Source organism: Zingiber officinale, chromosome 2B (genome assembly GCF_018446385.1).
Source record: "Zingiber officinale cultivar Zhangliang chromosome 2B, Zo_v1.1, whole genome shotgun sequence".
Taxonomy (NCBI): Eukaryota; Viridiplantae; Streptophyta; class Magnoliopsida; order Zingiberales; family Zingiberaceae; genus Zingiber; species Zingiber officinale.
Genome location: NC_055989.1, coordinates 73,108,361 through 73,123,587, shown reverse-complemented (window position 1 = coordinate 73,123,587; position 15,227 = coordinate 73,108,361). Strand labels below are relative to the sequence as shown.

General features: G+C 42.8%; 1 protein-coding gene across 1 annotated transcript; it reads right to left on the bottom strand.

The window, feature by feature from the left end:
• Positions 1–4,257: 4,257 nt before the first annotated feature.
• On the bottom strand, positions 4,258–7,308 carry LOC122045877 (disease resistance protein Pik-2-like). Its single transcript, XM_042606282.1, has one exon. The coding sequence runs from the start codon at positions 7,185–7,187 to the stop codon at positions 4,389–4,391; it is 2,799 nt and encodes a 932-aa protein (XP_042462216.1). The 5' UTR covers positions 7,188–7,308; the 3' UTR covers positions 4,258–4,388.
• Positions 7,309–15,227: the final 7,919 nt, after the last annotated feature.

Genomic DNA, 15,227 nt, shown 5'->3' with positions numbered 1-15,227 from the left:
CGATGATAGTATGAGTCAAGAAATAGGGACGGAGGCACCGAGCGGCGAGGACCAAAGCAAAAGCCAGCTTCTCGAGCCCAGTGTAGCGAGATTCAACATCTTTTAAAATATGGCTTAGAAAATATACAGGTTCTTCTCCGCTCGCCCTTACTAGTGCCGAGCCGACTGCCTGCTCAGTTGAAGATAAATAGATACAAAGTGGCTCACCCGTGGCTGGCTTGGCTAGCACAGGCAGAGAGTTCAAGTATGTTTTCAGATCTTCGAACGCCCGATCGCATTCTTCATCCTAGTGAAACTTAGTGGCTTTGCGCAAGATTTTGAAAAAAGGTAGGCTCCGGTCGGCAGTCTTGGAGATGAACCTGGACAGAGCAGTTATCCGACCGGTCAAGCGCTGCACTTCCCTCAGATTTCTTGGGGGCGGCATATCTTGTAATGCTTTCACTTTGCTGGGATTTGCCTCGATGCCCCGCTCGGTGACTATGTATCCCAAGAAACGCCCGCCTTTTGCTCCGAACAGGCACTTCTGAGGGTTTAGCTTAACTCCATATTTCCGTAGCGTTCGGAAAGTCTCCTCCATGTCTTTAAAGAGATCAGCCGCTCAGACGGACTTGATGAGAATATCATCCACGTATACTTCCAAATTTCGCCCGATCTGCTCCTTGAACACTTTGTTCATCAAGCGCTGGTAAGTTGCTCCCGCGTTCTTCAATCCGAACGGCATCACATTGTAGCAATAAGTGTCGTCAGCTGTAACGAAGCTGACCTTCTCTTGATCCGCTCGGGCGAGCGGCACTTGATGGTAGCCCTGATAAGCGTCGAGCATGCATATCAACTCGCAGCCGGCTGTGGAGTCCGCCAGTTGATCGATCCGGGGCAGAGGATAAAAATCTTTAGGGCACGCCTTGTTAAGATCCCGGAAATCGATGCACACTCTCCATTTGTTCCCCGGCTTGGAGACTAGTACCACGTTCGCCAGCCAGCTCGGGAACTGGACCTCACGTATGTGGCCGACCTGCAGAAGTTTCTCGACCTCCGCTCGGATGATTGCATTTTGTTCAGCGCTGAAGTCCCTTTTTCTCTGCTTCACCGGCCGAGCGTCCGGTCGGACGTGGAGCTCATGCTGCGCTATACTCGGCGAGATTCCGGACAGCTCATGTGTTGACCATACGAAGACATCACAGTTTCTCTCGAGGCATTTGATCACTTCCTCTCTCTGGCTTGCCTCCAGATCGGCCGCAATAAAGGTGGTGGCCTCCGATCGGGTCGGGTGAATCTGCACGTCCTCTTTATCTTCATAAATCAAAGAGGGTGGTTTTTCGGTTATAGCGTTCACCTCGATCCGTGGCGTTTTCCGAGCGAAATTTAGTTCAGCTCGGACCATCTCAACGTAGCATCGCCGAGCCGCCAGTTGATCTCCTCGTACTTCTCCCACTTTATCTTCCACTGGGAACTTGATTTTCTGGTGGAAAGTGGAGACGGCCGCTCGGAACTCGCTGAGCGCCGGTCACCCCAAGATAACGTTGTATGCTGAGGGAGAGTCGACCACAACGAAGTTTGCAGTCCGCGTCCTTCTGAGCAGCTCCTCTCCCAGCGAAATTGCCAGCCGGATCTGTCCGACCGGCAGGACTTCTTGCCCGTAAATCCGTAAAGGGGGGTTGTTATGGGCAGCAGCTCGGCTCGGTCAATTTGCAGTTGATCGAAAGCTTTTTTGAATATGATGTTGACCGAGCTACATGTATCAATGAAAACGTGGTGAATAGTGTAGTTAGCTATTACCGCTTTGATGAGGAGAGCGTCGTCATGCGGCACTTCAACTCCCTCCAAGTCCCTGGGTCCGAAACTGATTTCGGGTCCGCTCACCCGTTCTTGGCTGCAGCCGACCGTATGGATTTGTAGCTGCCTGACGCTCGCCTTCCTTGCTCGGTTAGAATCACCTCCGGTCGGCCCGCCAGCGATGATGCTGATTTCGCCGCGGGACGTATTGCCTCTATTTTCTTCCTCCCGGGCGGACAGCCTAGGTCGCTCCTTGGATACCCGGGGATTTTCATGCCTCGTAGTATGATGCCGCTCAGGAGTCCGTCTTTGTCGCCTGTCGGGTATAGTCCGATCGACGTCACGAGGTCCCTGTCGCCTATCGGATGATGGCGATCGACGACCACCGCTCGAGGGAACGGGGTGGGCGATCAGAGGAAGGCTCCGGCAATCTCTTGTGTTGTGCGTGTCCGTCCGGTGGAATGAGCAAAACATTGGGGTCCATACCTTCTTTTTTGATTTGGGCCGCTCGGCAAATACTTCTTGAATGACGTGGGATCTTGCTTGTTGCGGTGGGCGAGCTGCTTCAGCTCGCGGTCCTCTGGGCGGCTGATGAGCACTGTGAGGCTTCCGCTCGGCAGGTGTTGACCGCTTAGTTGGAGCTTCTTTCCTTCGGGCCGCTTGGGCTTCCTCCACATTGATGTATTCATTGGCCCGATGCAACATATGATCGTAGTCTCGGGGCGGCTTCCGAATGAGTGAACGGAAGAAGTCACCGTCCACGAGGCCCTACGTGAACGCATTCATCATCGTTTCTGAGGTGGCCGTTGGAATATCCATGGCCACTCGGTTGAACCGTTGGATGTACGCTCTGAGCGGCTCCCTGGGCTCTTGTTTAATGGCGAATAAGCTGACACTAGTCTTCTGATAACGCCGACTGCTTGCAAAGTGGTGGAGGAAGGCCGTGCGGAAGTCTTTGAAACTTGTGATGGATCCGTCCGGTAGCCTCCGAAACCACCGTTGAGCCGATCCCGAGAGGGTGGTAAGGAAAACCCGACACTTCACTCCATCTGTGTATTGATGAAGAGTAGCTGTGTTGTCGAACTTACCCAAATGATCGTCCGGGTCGGTGGTTCCATTGTATTCACCGATCACCGGGAGCACATAGTGCTTTGGTAGAGGGTCTCGTAGAATGGCCTCTGAGAATTGTCTATTGATCCGCTCGGGCGAAGCGTCCGCTCGGGGGGCCTTGCCTTTTCTGTTGTCTTGTATTGGCACTTCATCTGATGAAGATCCTCGATCACGATTAACTGCTGTGGCTTCCGGAGGCGTGCGGAATAGGGCCCGATGAAACGGAACTGTGGCCGGGGGTGCTTCCGCTCGGCCCCCTGATGCTGATGTCGCTTGCTGCTCAATCCGCTCGGCTTGCGACTTCTGCCTCTATTGTTCCACAACCTTTGCTGCTCTCGTCTCGATCAGAGCGTCGAGCTCCTCTGTGGAGAGCATCACCGAGTGCGGTCGTCCAGCTTCGTCCATTGCTTCCGATCGGATTCAGGAGCGTTCCCACAGACGACGCTAAATTGATCATGTCCGAATCGCTGAATCAACGGACGCTGGGCACGTGGCACTCTCCTTGTCGCTGACGTAGACCTCCGACCGGTCGTACGACGCTCCGGCGAACCTGCAAGGAAGTCGGGACGGGAGGGGGTTCCCGGCGACGACCCTCCGACGCTCAAGTCAAGCAAGCAGACAACAAAGAAGTGGCTCCGAAAATCCTAGAATGCGTACCTCCGGTGAAGGGTGAGGCCCTTTATATAGGGCTGGAAAGGGACTCACGCACACAGATCGAGGCGAACACGTGTCCTCAGCCCATACCTCAATACGGGCTTGTCAGAAAAGCTTACCTGACCCCTTACTGCTACAGTCCGAGCACGTCTTTGATGGGACAGCGAACCCCTGTCCTAAGATCCTGCGTATGTCCTGCTCCTCGAACATGCCTGCTGTCAGAGGATGTTTCCTTGTCCTGTTCTCTTCTTACTTCATGCCGAGCGTCCGGCCGGTCGGCAGTCCCCTTGTGTCCGGCCGGTCATACGTGCTGGTCCACTTAGGATATACCCGGTAGTGTGCTCTGTGGAGACTTATCGCAGTATTGCTACCTTATGCCTTCGGCCGAGTGGGCCACCCGCTTGGCCGTACGATCCTGTTCAACGAGCGTCGGAACCCTGACTCCTCGCCGGGTGCCTTTGACTCCGATGGGACTCCGTTTGGCCGACCGGTCTCCTCTTCTCCAGTCGGCCGTTCGGCCCTTTGACTTTCACGTGGCGTTGACTTCCCTCAGAAGGGGGGGTCCCTGTTCTTATCGCCGGATCAATATTTATCTATGATTTGTATACGCAATTCAGATGAGTTTTGTTTAAGTGTGTTGAATTTCATAGGCAACTAAAGGTAACTATAGATTTATTACTGAACACAAAATTATGAATTCATTGGAGGGATGACTAGAGAGAATGTTTAAAATTCAATTTTCACATAAATACTTGCCTAATTCAAGAACAATATGACACAAATCAGTAGTATAGAACAGTGATATTCTCCCCAAATCTTTGCATTGCATTGCATTGACAGAAAGATCTTCTTCATATGCCTTGAGCAGGCGAAGGTAGTATTGTTTCAAAACATTTGGGACGATTTGAATGGTTTGCTGCAATATTTTTGACCATCTCTATTATATCTTCATTATTAGTAAGAATGTGAACCTCCCTTAGCCCATGCAGATTTTCTATGCCTTCGACGCTAAATCCAGTGTTAAAACGACGGATATTAAGAATTTCGAGGCTTCGGAGTGCACCTTCTTCGAAACTCACATTGTGCCCTTCAATTTCCAGGAACTTAAGTTGTGCGAACCCTCCCCGATCGAAGACCAAATTCTCATAATGATTGAGGAATGACGCAATTCCAAGTTTCAGGTCGACCAAAGCGGGGAGATCTCTCAAGACTCGTAAATCCTGGAGCCGCAGTCGTGTGAAGGACAGAGATATCTTGACAACATGCTTCAGAGATGTAAACCAAGGAGGCAATTCGCCAAGTTTGCAACTTATCCGGAGCTTGCAGAGCAGCCATGGCGGCGAAGCTACCTCATCGAGTGCCTTTTTCAGACTGTCGTTTATCGAATGGGAAATCGTTAGAGATCGAAGGGTGCCATTGAGCTTCGAGAGCAGGGCGCTGATCTCCTCCAGCATTCTGAGTGATAGATCATGTCCACCAAAACAGATGTCAAGCTTCTGGAGGTTAACAAGCTCACCAATCTCCTGTAGCAACTGCACACTATCAGCACGTACCATTCCAAACACGACAAGTCTATTCAACTTTCCTATTCCTTTCGGGAACTTAAATCTTTCGGGACCAGCAAGCAGATGGACCAGTTTTTGGAGTTTGACGATGGTATTGGGTAGTTCATCAATATCAGTTCCTCTTATATCCAAAAACTCTAGATTTTGCAAATCTCCTATTGAATCTGGCAACACTGATATACCAGAGTCTCTTAGAGACAAGTACTTCAAAAGATACAACTTGGAAAAGCTCTTGGGGTGGAGATCAAACAAGTTCCAACATCCTTCCAAGTCAATTGCCCTCAACAGCCTCTGCTTTCTATAATCCTTCAGTGGTGGGGCATCCTCACCAAATGCAGTGAAGGATCGGAGGTGGGACAAATCAGTGTCAGGCACTAGTCCACTGCTTCCTCCATGCCACGATAAGCGTCTTATCTTCTGGCGTTGCTGTGGAATCGTGGGGTGCTCCTTCAGTAGCACCGCAAAGTTCTCCTTCCTCGATATCGAGAGTATGACATCAAGCATCATGTCATGGACGCGGCAAGATTTCACCGTCCCACTGTCATCAAATTGTGATGGCTGCACCAAGCTACGACTCACCAACTGGTTGAAGCAGCGCTCAGCGACTTTCTCAGCTGGGAAGTCATCTACGCCACTCACAATCCCTTCAGCAATCCATCGTCTCATCAGGCGCTTCCGGCAAATCTCATAATCCTCAGGGAAGATGCCTAAGAACAATAAGCAAGGCTTGAGATGGTAGGGCAAGTCGTTGTAACTCAAAACAAGTATCTGATGGATCTTCGACAGCATATCGTTAGTTTCTATCTCTAAACGAAGGTGGTCGTGCAAGTCTTTCCATTCCTCAAGTTTTTTATCAGGCCTCGAAGCTAGAAGACCTCCGATCGTCACGATCGCAAGTGGCAGTCCTTTACACTTTTGCAAGATTTCTCTGCCAACATTTTCTAGCTCTGGAGGACAACTATAGTCAGGGGCATCAAAAACTTTTCTGCAAAATAACTCCCAAGACAGGTCAGGTGATAAAGGAGAGACTTTGAATATAAATTGTCGATTACGAGAACAACTTGTATTTGCTACTTCCTCAACGCGGGTGGTCACTATGACTCTACTTCCTTCTTTACCCGGTGGCAATGCAATGCACAAGCTTTCCCATGCTTCAGTTCTCCAAACGTCATCAAAAACAAGCAAATACCTCTTTCCATGGAGAACGTCTCTGGCCGTCTGCACCAGTTGTAACTCGTCCATCATGTTCAGCTCTGTGATCAAACTGGCATCTTGGCGCCCTTGGACATCTCGGTTTTGTTGCTCCTTGATGGAAATTTGTCGGATAATCTTTTTGAGAAGCTCTTTGATGCTGTAATTTTGTGACACTGCGATCCAAGCTCGATATTGGATATAGCCTCCGCTGATAACAGTTTCATCATAGACCGTCTTAGCCAAAGTTGTCTTCCCTAAACCACCGAAGCCGACAAGAGAAATCACTGTGAGCTCGAGACAGTTCTCATCCATCACCCACCCGATGATCTTATCCCTGCTCTGGTTGATACCCACGAGTTGAGCTTCCTCTACAAAATGGCCGATGATCCGTGGATCGGAGTATCTGTCGGCCATGTCGAAGCTGGTGGGGGTGCCGGAACTAGTAAAAACTTCATTTGGGTGGGAATAGCGATCATGCCTCTTTCTAATCTCTTCTACCTGAACCTTCAATTTCTTTAGATCTGAAGCGATGCCATGGCGAGCTTTCAATGATTTTATACAGCCAAGGAAGTGCTTGAAAAAATATTTAACTCCGCGTTCGTCGTAGGGTGTCGATCGGAGACGGCATACGAACTCATCGATCGAGTCTTCTGCATCGTAAGCCAACTCCTTCACTTCCTGCAACCAGTTCTGCAGTTGATCATCCAGATTCCGCTTGGTCGTCATGGCCGTCAAGAAAGAGGTGATGCTTCTGAGCTCAGCGACTATGTATCGGGCATCATCTTCGACTCCGGCCAGCAACTCGGCTTCTTCCTCTAGCATCTTCTGTAATTTTCCCGCGATGGACTGAAAGGAGAAGTCCACAACCTTCATAGCCATCATCGTCGCCATGCTGCCAATCTTCCTCCGGCGGCGGTTAGGAAGAAAGATGATGATGATGACGATGAAGGTAAGATCAAGCTGTTGAGAACTCGACCATTTTGTTTTAATTTGTACGATGGAAATATTTAAAAAAAACGAAATTATTATGATTTATATTAAGATAAATAAAGTGGCTTACAGCTGTATCTCCCAATATAATAGGATTTCAAATCTTTAAGCACTAAAACAGTAAACCTCACAATATAATAATATTCCATTTGACATCAAAATAGAATTGATCTATATAACTTATATATGACATGGTTAACATTACACATAATTTAATCATAAGCTCCAAAATAGATCGGAAACTTGTGTTTGTTGCAGTGATGTTGGAAGAGAAAAAGAAAATTTCTGCGGAGATAAACATTGAAATATAAAAAGCGAAAAGTTAAGAATATAATCTCTTTGCAAACGGAACTGTTGAAGGCAAGTTCGGAATTGATAAAAGACGTCTCAAAAAATGTCTAAAGTATACCCTTTTCTATATATGTATATAAAATTATCTTCTTTTGCCTCCCCTCTCTCCTCTTTTTTGTATACTAATTTCTTTAAAATCAACGTCACAGTTTAAGATTGTTCACGTTGGCTTAATTTTTCAGAGATAAGAACTATACATTATGCTTTTAATTACATTTTTACATCTTTAGAAAAATCATAATAAGTAATAGAAAATATTATTGAACTCTTAAACAATCTTAAAAATTCATAAAATATGAAATGGATCCAATTGATGTCCAATCTTGCTTATTTCAATTTATCCGTACATGTTAAAATATTATTGAAAAAATTAATTTACGTTGAACTTGATATGAATATATCAGACACATATTATATCAAGCCTATATTTAATTTGATATAAACATATCAAACCCTACATGGGATGATTTTTTCAATAATATTTTAACATCTTCGAACAAATCAAAATATGTAATACATGAGAAAAGTGTCCCTGCCCCTGTGCAGCACCACTCCGATCTGTCACTTTTTCTCAAGAAGATAGCAATGGACTGGACTTGCGGAAGGGCCACTGGATGCGCCTCTCCAGCTTCGATATGATTAAGGATGCGGACGCCTGCCACCACTGCCTCATCATCGACATCGATTACTTCCCTAGCTACTCCAAGCTGCCTTGTTAGGTAGAATTTGTGACCAATTCTTATAGGACATGGTTCATCAGAAAGGACATTTTGCTACCGCCAGTTTTTCTCACTCCGCCAAGGACGGCTGAGATCCATTCCATGGTAGTTTCTTTCTCCAATTCTCTTTTAAACTCTAACAACGTTCGTGGATTCAGAATGTACATTCTTTCTCTTAGCTAAATAGCTAATTCTTCGTTTCAGATTGTTTGACACGAATTTTTCAGTCAGAATTCCATTCCTTTTAAATATTCTTATAAACAGATTTTAAATCTGCTAATTTCTCTTTGTATCCGAGATTTTGAGTGTCTAAGAAATTGTCGATTGATGTTGCTATAGCTAGACATCTAAATCTTATCTCAAGCGCATCAATTTTTTTTTCTTTTTTTGATAATACTATCCAGTTATTCAAATCAATTAAACTTTCAGGCAATCAATCCGATTCTATTAAAATTTTCAACCGACTATCAGATTAAATAAAGAAATGCTCACGGTTGTTCATTTAGAACGGTTAGTATTTTTAAATCTACTAAAGGAAAATGTCTTGTAGTGCATCGTAACTTAGATTTAATTCTTAAATGTCTGATTAACTATTAAAGTGTCTAACCGTGCAACCAAAGCCCCGAGGGTTTATATCATGTGGTAAAAAAAGATGAAGCGCTCACCCCAAGTGTCTTTGTCAGTCTGTTCTAAAATCAAAATGGAAAAAATAAATCACGATGACTTAAAATGTAAATAGATGAGGCCCAAGAGCTCACATCATTATATTGAGTGTGATGTAGCATGAACTTATATACTTCGATGTAGAGTCAGCACCCTCTCTTGGTGCGAAGAGATTTGTCATAAAAATGTATTTGAGAACCAATGGAGTAGTGTCATAATATGAATTTGGATTAATTTCTAATCTAGAACTAAACAAATCCTATTCATACTCATTTACTTATATATTTTAGTGATGAAAGTGAAAAATAATTCTCAACATACCTGGAAGCCGTGAGAGATGGAATGTCGGTAAGCTGGCATTGATGTCTACTTGAAGTGATGGATCGAAAAGAAGCGATGGGGAGGGGAATATCGTTCGTTAAACTTTTTTCTTTTGTATAGTAAAAACAATAAGAGTGCAACAGAAAATAATAAGACTCGTTCAACTTTGTTCGGAGCCTATGTCGACTCCTACTCCAAGACTCATGATCCTTGATCACACCGATCGGTAATCCATTAAAACTCTTCTTTCCGAAACCTTTTGAAAGAAGCAATTCATACAAATGAAAAAATAGTAACACACTACTATCTTTTAAAAAGTAAAACAATGCAAGCTTAACAGAAAATTATACCGACAATAGGTAGAAGATGAAACTCTGTCAACACTTCTTGATGGAACAGCTTGCTTATGAAGATGAAGCGCAGAGTAAGAGCATGAACAGTAGTTTTGCATAGAGATGAACTGAAAATAGATGTCTTGCCTCCGACCTCGAGCTAGGAGCCTTGTTCGATCGACCGAAAAGTCGTTCGATCGACTAATCCTTTTAGTCGACTGATCCTCCTATCAGTCGACTGAACCCCTTGATTTCTTTGTTCGCTGAGATCCGATCTCATGCATTTATGACCATTTATTGTTCGATCGACTAATCCCCTTGATCGGTCGACTGATCCCTTTGATCGGTTGATCGATTTGTACAGTTTCCCTATTCGTTGAGATTCGCCATTAATTCTCTTAATTGTTCGGTCGACCGATCGACTTGACTTCCATGTTTGCTTTAGCACGATATGATCTCTACCATGTCACCTTTGTTTGGTCAACCGATTTGGGTCGACCGATCTGTCACTTTTCCAAATTTTGCTTTGAACTGATCTCTGTTCTGTATCGACCTAGTTCAATCAACCGACCCTAGTGTTCGATCGACCGATAACTTAGGTTCCTGCAAAACAGAGTTAAAACAAATGCTCCTACAAAATAAAGTTAGTACAGTAAAATATGATGCATGAGTAGAAATATACATGAGTAGTAATTGACAGTAAAACTGTTTTGATCTCAACTTGGAAACCTTCCCGGTTTTTTCAGTTGGATTAGTAACCTAAAGTTGTTCCTTTCCATAACACAATTTCATTGTTGCTCCTCTCTAGTTGCTTACCTCAACCTACCTACCAAACATTGATCCTCTAGACATCTTTGGACTTTCTCTACTCAATGTCTGATCCCTGATCCACTAAGACATTTCCTGCAATACTACAATAGTCAATAGCAATAATAGCAATACAGAACACTATGGTAAAACTAAACTTAGATTTACCAAGATCCACTGGTTCGGTCGACCGCGCAAGGTCGAACGAAAATCATCCGATCTACTTTGCTTGGAGTTCACTTCTCTAAGACTTCTCGTTATCTAAGGTTACATTCCCCTAGGATTTTCTTCATCTGGTTTCATTCACCAGAACCTAAAGTTACCTCCCTCTAAGGTTTTCTCCACCTAACTTCACTCACTAGGACTCAACATCAGATCGGTCCACTAGGGATTCGATATCGGGTCCTCCAGACCTACCGAATCCTTCTACCTAACATCCACGATCTGCCTAGATTTCCCTTGCCTAGTCGCAACTAGGACTTCCCTTGCCTAACCGCAGTTAGGACTAGTCACTCGGTAAACTTCTCACCCTTACCTAGCCGTGACTAAGACTTCTCTTGATCAAGCTCCATTAAACATATTTATCGGATATTAAAACCTTGGAGGTCGATTGGACCAACAGAAGAACTCCTAGAAATGCCTCGTCATAGGGCTTCCAGGACACCCTACAAAAATCCAACAAAGAGGAGAGAAATAAACCATCAGTAGGCGAGCCGGGGAGGGGTCCCTAGCACAGTTACTTTGACGATCAAGTCAATAAACAACAATGATGCTGTTGGAGTGTATACTGAAAGTCTAAGCTTTGTAAACATTCATTATGAATAAAAAATCACATTTGGTCAAATTGTCTACATTTGTTTGTAATTGTTCATTTAATTTATATTGTAGATAACATAGTATGTGGTGTCACATACAGAAGATGATGTTATCAGTAACTTATAAATTATAAACAGTAGCTCACGACCAAAATGGAAAGGAACAAACCATTAGAAGGTCGTAGTGTAATTAGGTATTAGTTTATCTTGACTATATAATTACACTAGTACACTCAGAGTGTATTGAGTAGAACCATTTGAGGTCGTTTCTTTTATACTGACTTTATAAAAAAACAAAGACCTCGGTTATTATGGAAGTGTGTGCTCTTAATCCTAATATAATAACAAGCACATATATTTGATATTTATTTCTTTAATTTATCAATGGGTGAGATTTAGTTCGATGAATCAATAAGCCCGATAAGTTGGGAAAAGATATCACTTATAGTGTGTGTTGTTGATTATAGAAGGAAACTGTGTCCTAGAGATACTAGGTTGATAATGTCCCCAAGAGGAGCTCATAAAGATTGTCATGTTAAACCCTGCAGGTGGACTTAGTCCGACATGACGATAAGGTTGAGTGGTACTACTCTTGGACTTAGATATTAATTAAATGAATTGTCAGTAACTCACTTAATTAGTGGACATTCGATATCTTAAACACAGGGAGACTAACACACTCATAATAAGAAGGAGCCCAAAAATATAATTTGGGATTGGTGCGGTAGTTCAATAATAGTTCTCTAGTGGAATGAATTATTATTGATAAAATTAAGTTGTGTGTTCGGGGCGAACATGGGATGCTTAATTTCATCGGGAGACCAAAACCAATTCCTGCTCTCGGTCCCTATCGTAGCCTCTTATTTATAGAGTACTATACCCACCTATACCCACCTTCTATACCCACCAATAGGGGGCCGGCCAAGCTAGCTTGGGAACCAAGCTAGGGCCGACCTAGGTATAAATTTGGGTGGCCGGCCCTAGCTTGAACCCAAGCTAGTGGGGGCCGGCCAAATTAAATTAAAAAGGAATTTTAATTTTAATTTTTATTATGTGGAAGAAATAATTTATTAAAGAGAATTAAAATTAAAATATCTCTCTTATAAAATATCTACAAAAGATTAAAGAAAGATATTAGATCTCTTTCCTTATTTGTAGATTGGTGAGATATTTTATTTTCTCTTTAAAAATTATTCACATGTTATAAAATTAAAATTATAGAAATTTCCTTTTATCAACCATGAAGAGATTTTTAAAGAGAAATTTTATTTTTTAAAATTTCCGGAAACAAATTAGGAAGTTTTAATTGTTGATTGAAATTTGTCCAATTTGTTCTTCATGATGTGGCCGACCACTTGAATTTAATTGGGGAAATTTTATTTTATTTTTCTCAATTAAATCATGTCAAGGAAATTAAGGAAATTTTATTGTAATTAAATTTCCTAATTTGCCTAGGCCAAGGAATATAAAAGAAGGGGTGAGGGTGCCTTCATGAGACACAACCTCTATTATTTTCTCTCATTTTTTTTGTTCCTTGGTGTGGCCGGCCATCATCATCATCTCCCTCTCTTCCTCTTGTGGTGGCCGAACCTCTCTCAAAGGCCTGGAGCTCTTGTGATGGCCGGATACTACTTGGAGAAGAAGGAGAAGAAGGAGAGGAAGCGAGCATCTCTTGGAGCTTGGTTAGTGTTTTGATTTTCTTCCTTGGTGAAGCTTCTTTCTTTGTGGCCGAACCTAGCTAGGAGGAGAAGAAGGTGGTTGGTGGTTTCTCATCTCGGAAGATCGTTGCCCACACAACATCCGAGGTTAGAAGAGGAATACGATAGAAGATCAAGAGGTTTTTCTACAAGGTATAACTAGTAATTTTTCCTTTCCGCATCATACTAGTTATTTATGGAAATAATACCAAATACAAGAGGCTTACGTTCTAGAATTTCGAATATGTTTTTTCGATGTTGTGTTCTTTTATTTTTTCTTTTCCTTGTGATTTTGATTGTTCTTTTCGGTTAACCTAAAGTTATTTTAGGAAATTAAATATTATATTTCTATAAAAGGTTTTGTCTAGTCGGTGGTGGTTGCTCTCATATCCAAGAAGGCCGTGTGCCTCGCCACGTCAGTACTGGGAACCAATTATGGAAATTAATATTTAATGGAATTAATAACTTAAGGTGACTTGGGTCGAACGTGTTAAGTTCCGCAGGAGATCCAAGTCAAAACCTAAAAGAACAAATAGATTAAGTTTTGGATCAAACGTGTTAAGTTCCGCAGGCGATCCAAAATTTAATTTAAAAGAACACATGGTAGCTAGGAAAAGGTTCGGACCTTTGTACAATGGAACCTCTAGGTTTTCCGAGTAGCAATCAACAATTGGTATCGAGCTAGGGTTTTGCCTCTGTGTATTTGGTATTAGGTTAATTATGCACATGTCATACATAATTTAGGCGGGTTAATAGTAGGATGTGCTAACTTTGTGGATGTAGGATCCAACTATTATGGCTTTTAGTTATTATGTGTGATTGGACCCTTGACATGTCAAGGGCATTTATATGTGTGCGTGATTGTATTAAAATACAGCAGGCGTATTTAGTTTTATTAGGATTTTATTTTGATCTAGATACATACATTCCTTTTTGGAATATAGGATCAAAATGTAAAATTCTATTTATGTCACTGGATCGAATCTTGCAAAGTGTGGAACCTTCTAAGGACCAGAGGCAGAGGAACTAGGAGCAAGATGGATCCGACAGACCCGGTAGCGGTGGCCAAATACGGCAGAGCTTGGGATACACGGAGGATAACTAGAGATAAAAGCCATAATAGTTGAAAATTATATTTTCTATTTATTGCTTTTATATTATGCTGTGTGTGCATGTTAGTTTACAAGTTTAGTAGGCTAGCATAGTTAAAATTCCTCATTTATAAATAACTAAGTGGGAGAGGGATTTTTAAGTAAATCCCATGGTCTCCATTACTGGTTTGTAAGTGATGCAAACAAGCTTTCGCGTTGGCTCTGAGTGTCTTCCTCCATAACGGATGAGCTTGTTTGCGGATCACTAGAACAGACTTCCATTTTTGGATGACTATAGGAAGTTAATTAAGAGCATGTGATCTTCCCCAACGGGAGGGGCATAATCTTATTAATGGACATAGTGTCAAGTAATGGTATACACTTAGACATATCTAATAGTATCCTCCCCATCGGAGTCACTGCTATTATTTGTGTGACCAAATGATACCAACTGTTAATTTTATTTGTCAAAAAGTTAGGTTGACAAGATAATAAAATTAATGGGTTAAAATTCTCCTTTTACAAATGTTGAATTTGTATACGTCCACACTAACGTGGCATACAAAATTCACGGTGTTTTGAGGTGTTGGTTGATTTAAAATAGTATTGTTTGAGGAATCAATATTATTCTAAATTTAGAGTTCTGACCAAAAGTTATTTGTGATTCTTAGGATGACTTTCAACCCACTGTCCATCATACAGAATAGACTTACTGGACCTAATTACATAGATTGAAAAAGAAACCGGACATTGTTTCTTCACTGAAAGCTATAAATTTATCCTGATGAGCAGTGCCCTGAAGCACCTACTTGTGAATCTACCCAAGAGGAGATTAAATTTCATAGGAAATGGGTAAAAGCGGATGAGATGGCGCGGTGTTACATTTTCGCTTCAATGTCAAATGTATTGCAACATCAAGATCAAGATTTACCAACAGCCTATGATATTATGAACAATCTCAAGGAACTCTTCGTCATCGGATAGGGCTTCTGGCAAGAAGCCATGAGAAAGATAATGACAGCCACCATGCAGAGGGTACTCCGTAAGGGATCATATCCTAAAGATGATGGCTTATCTGAACGAAATACGATTGGAGGAGAAATTGATGAGAAACCCGGATCGATATGATCCTCCAAACGCTACCT

Coding starts and splice junctions, on each gene's coding strand:
- LOC122045877 (XM_042606282.1), bottom strand. CDS start 7,187: ATGGCGACGATGATGGCTATGAAGGTTGTGGACTTCTCCTTTCAGTCC.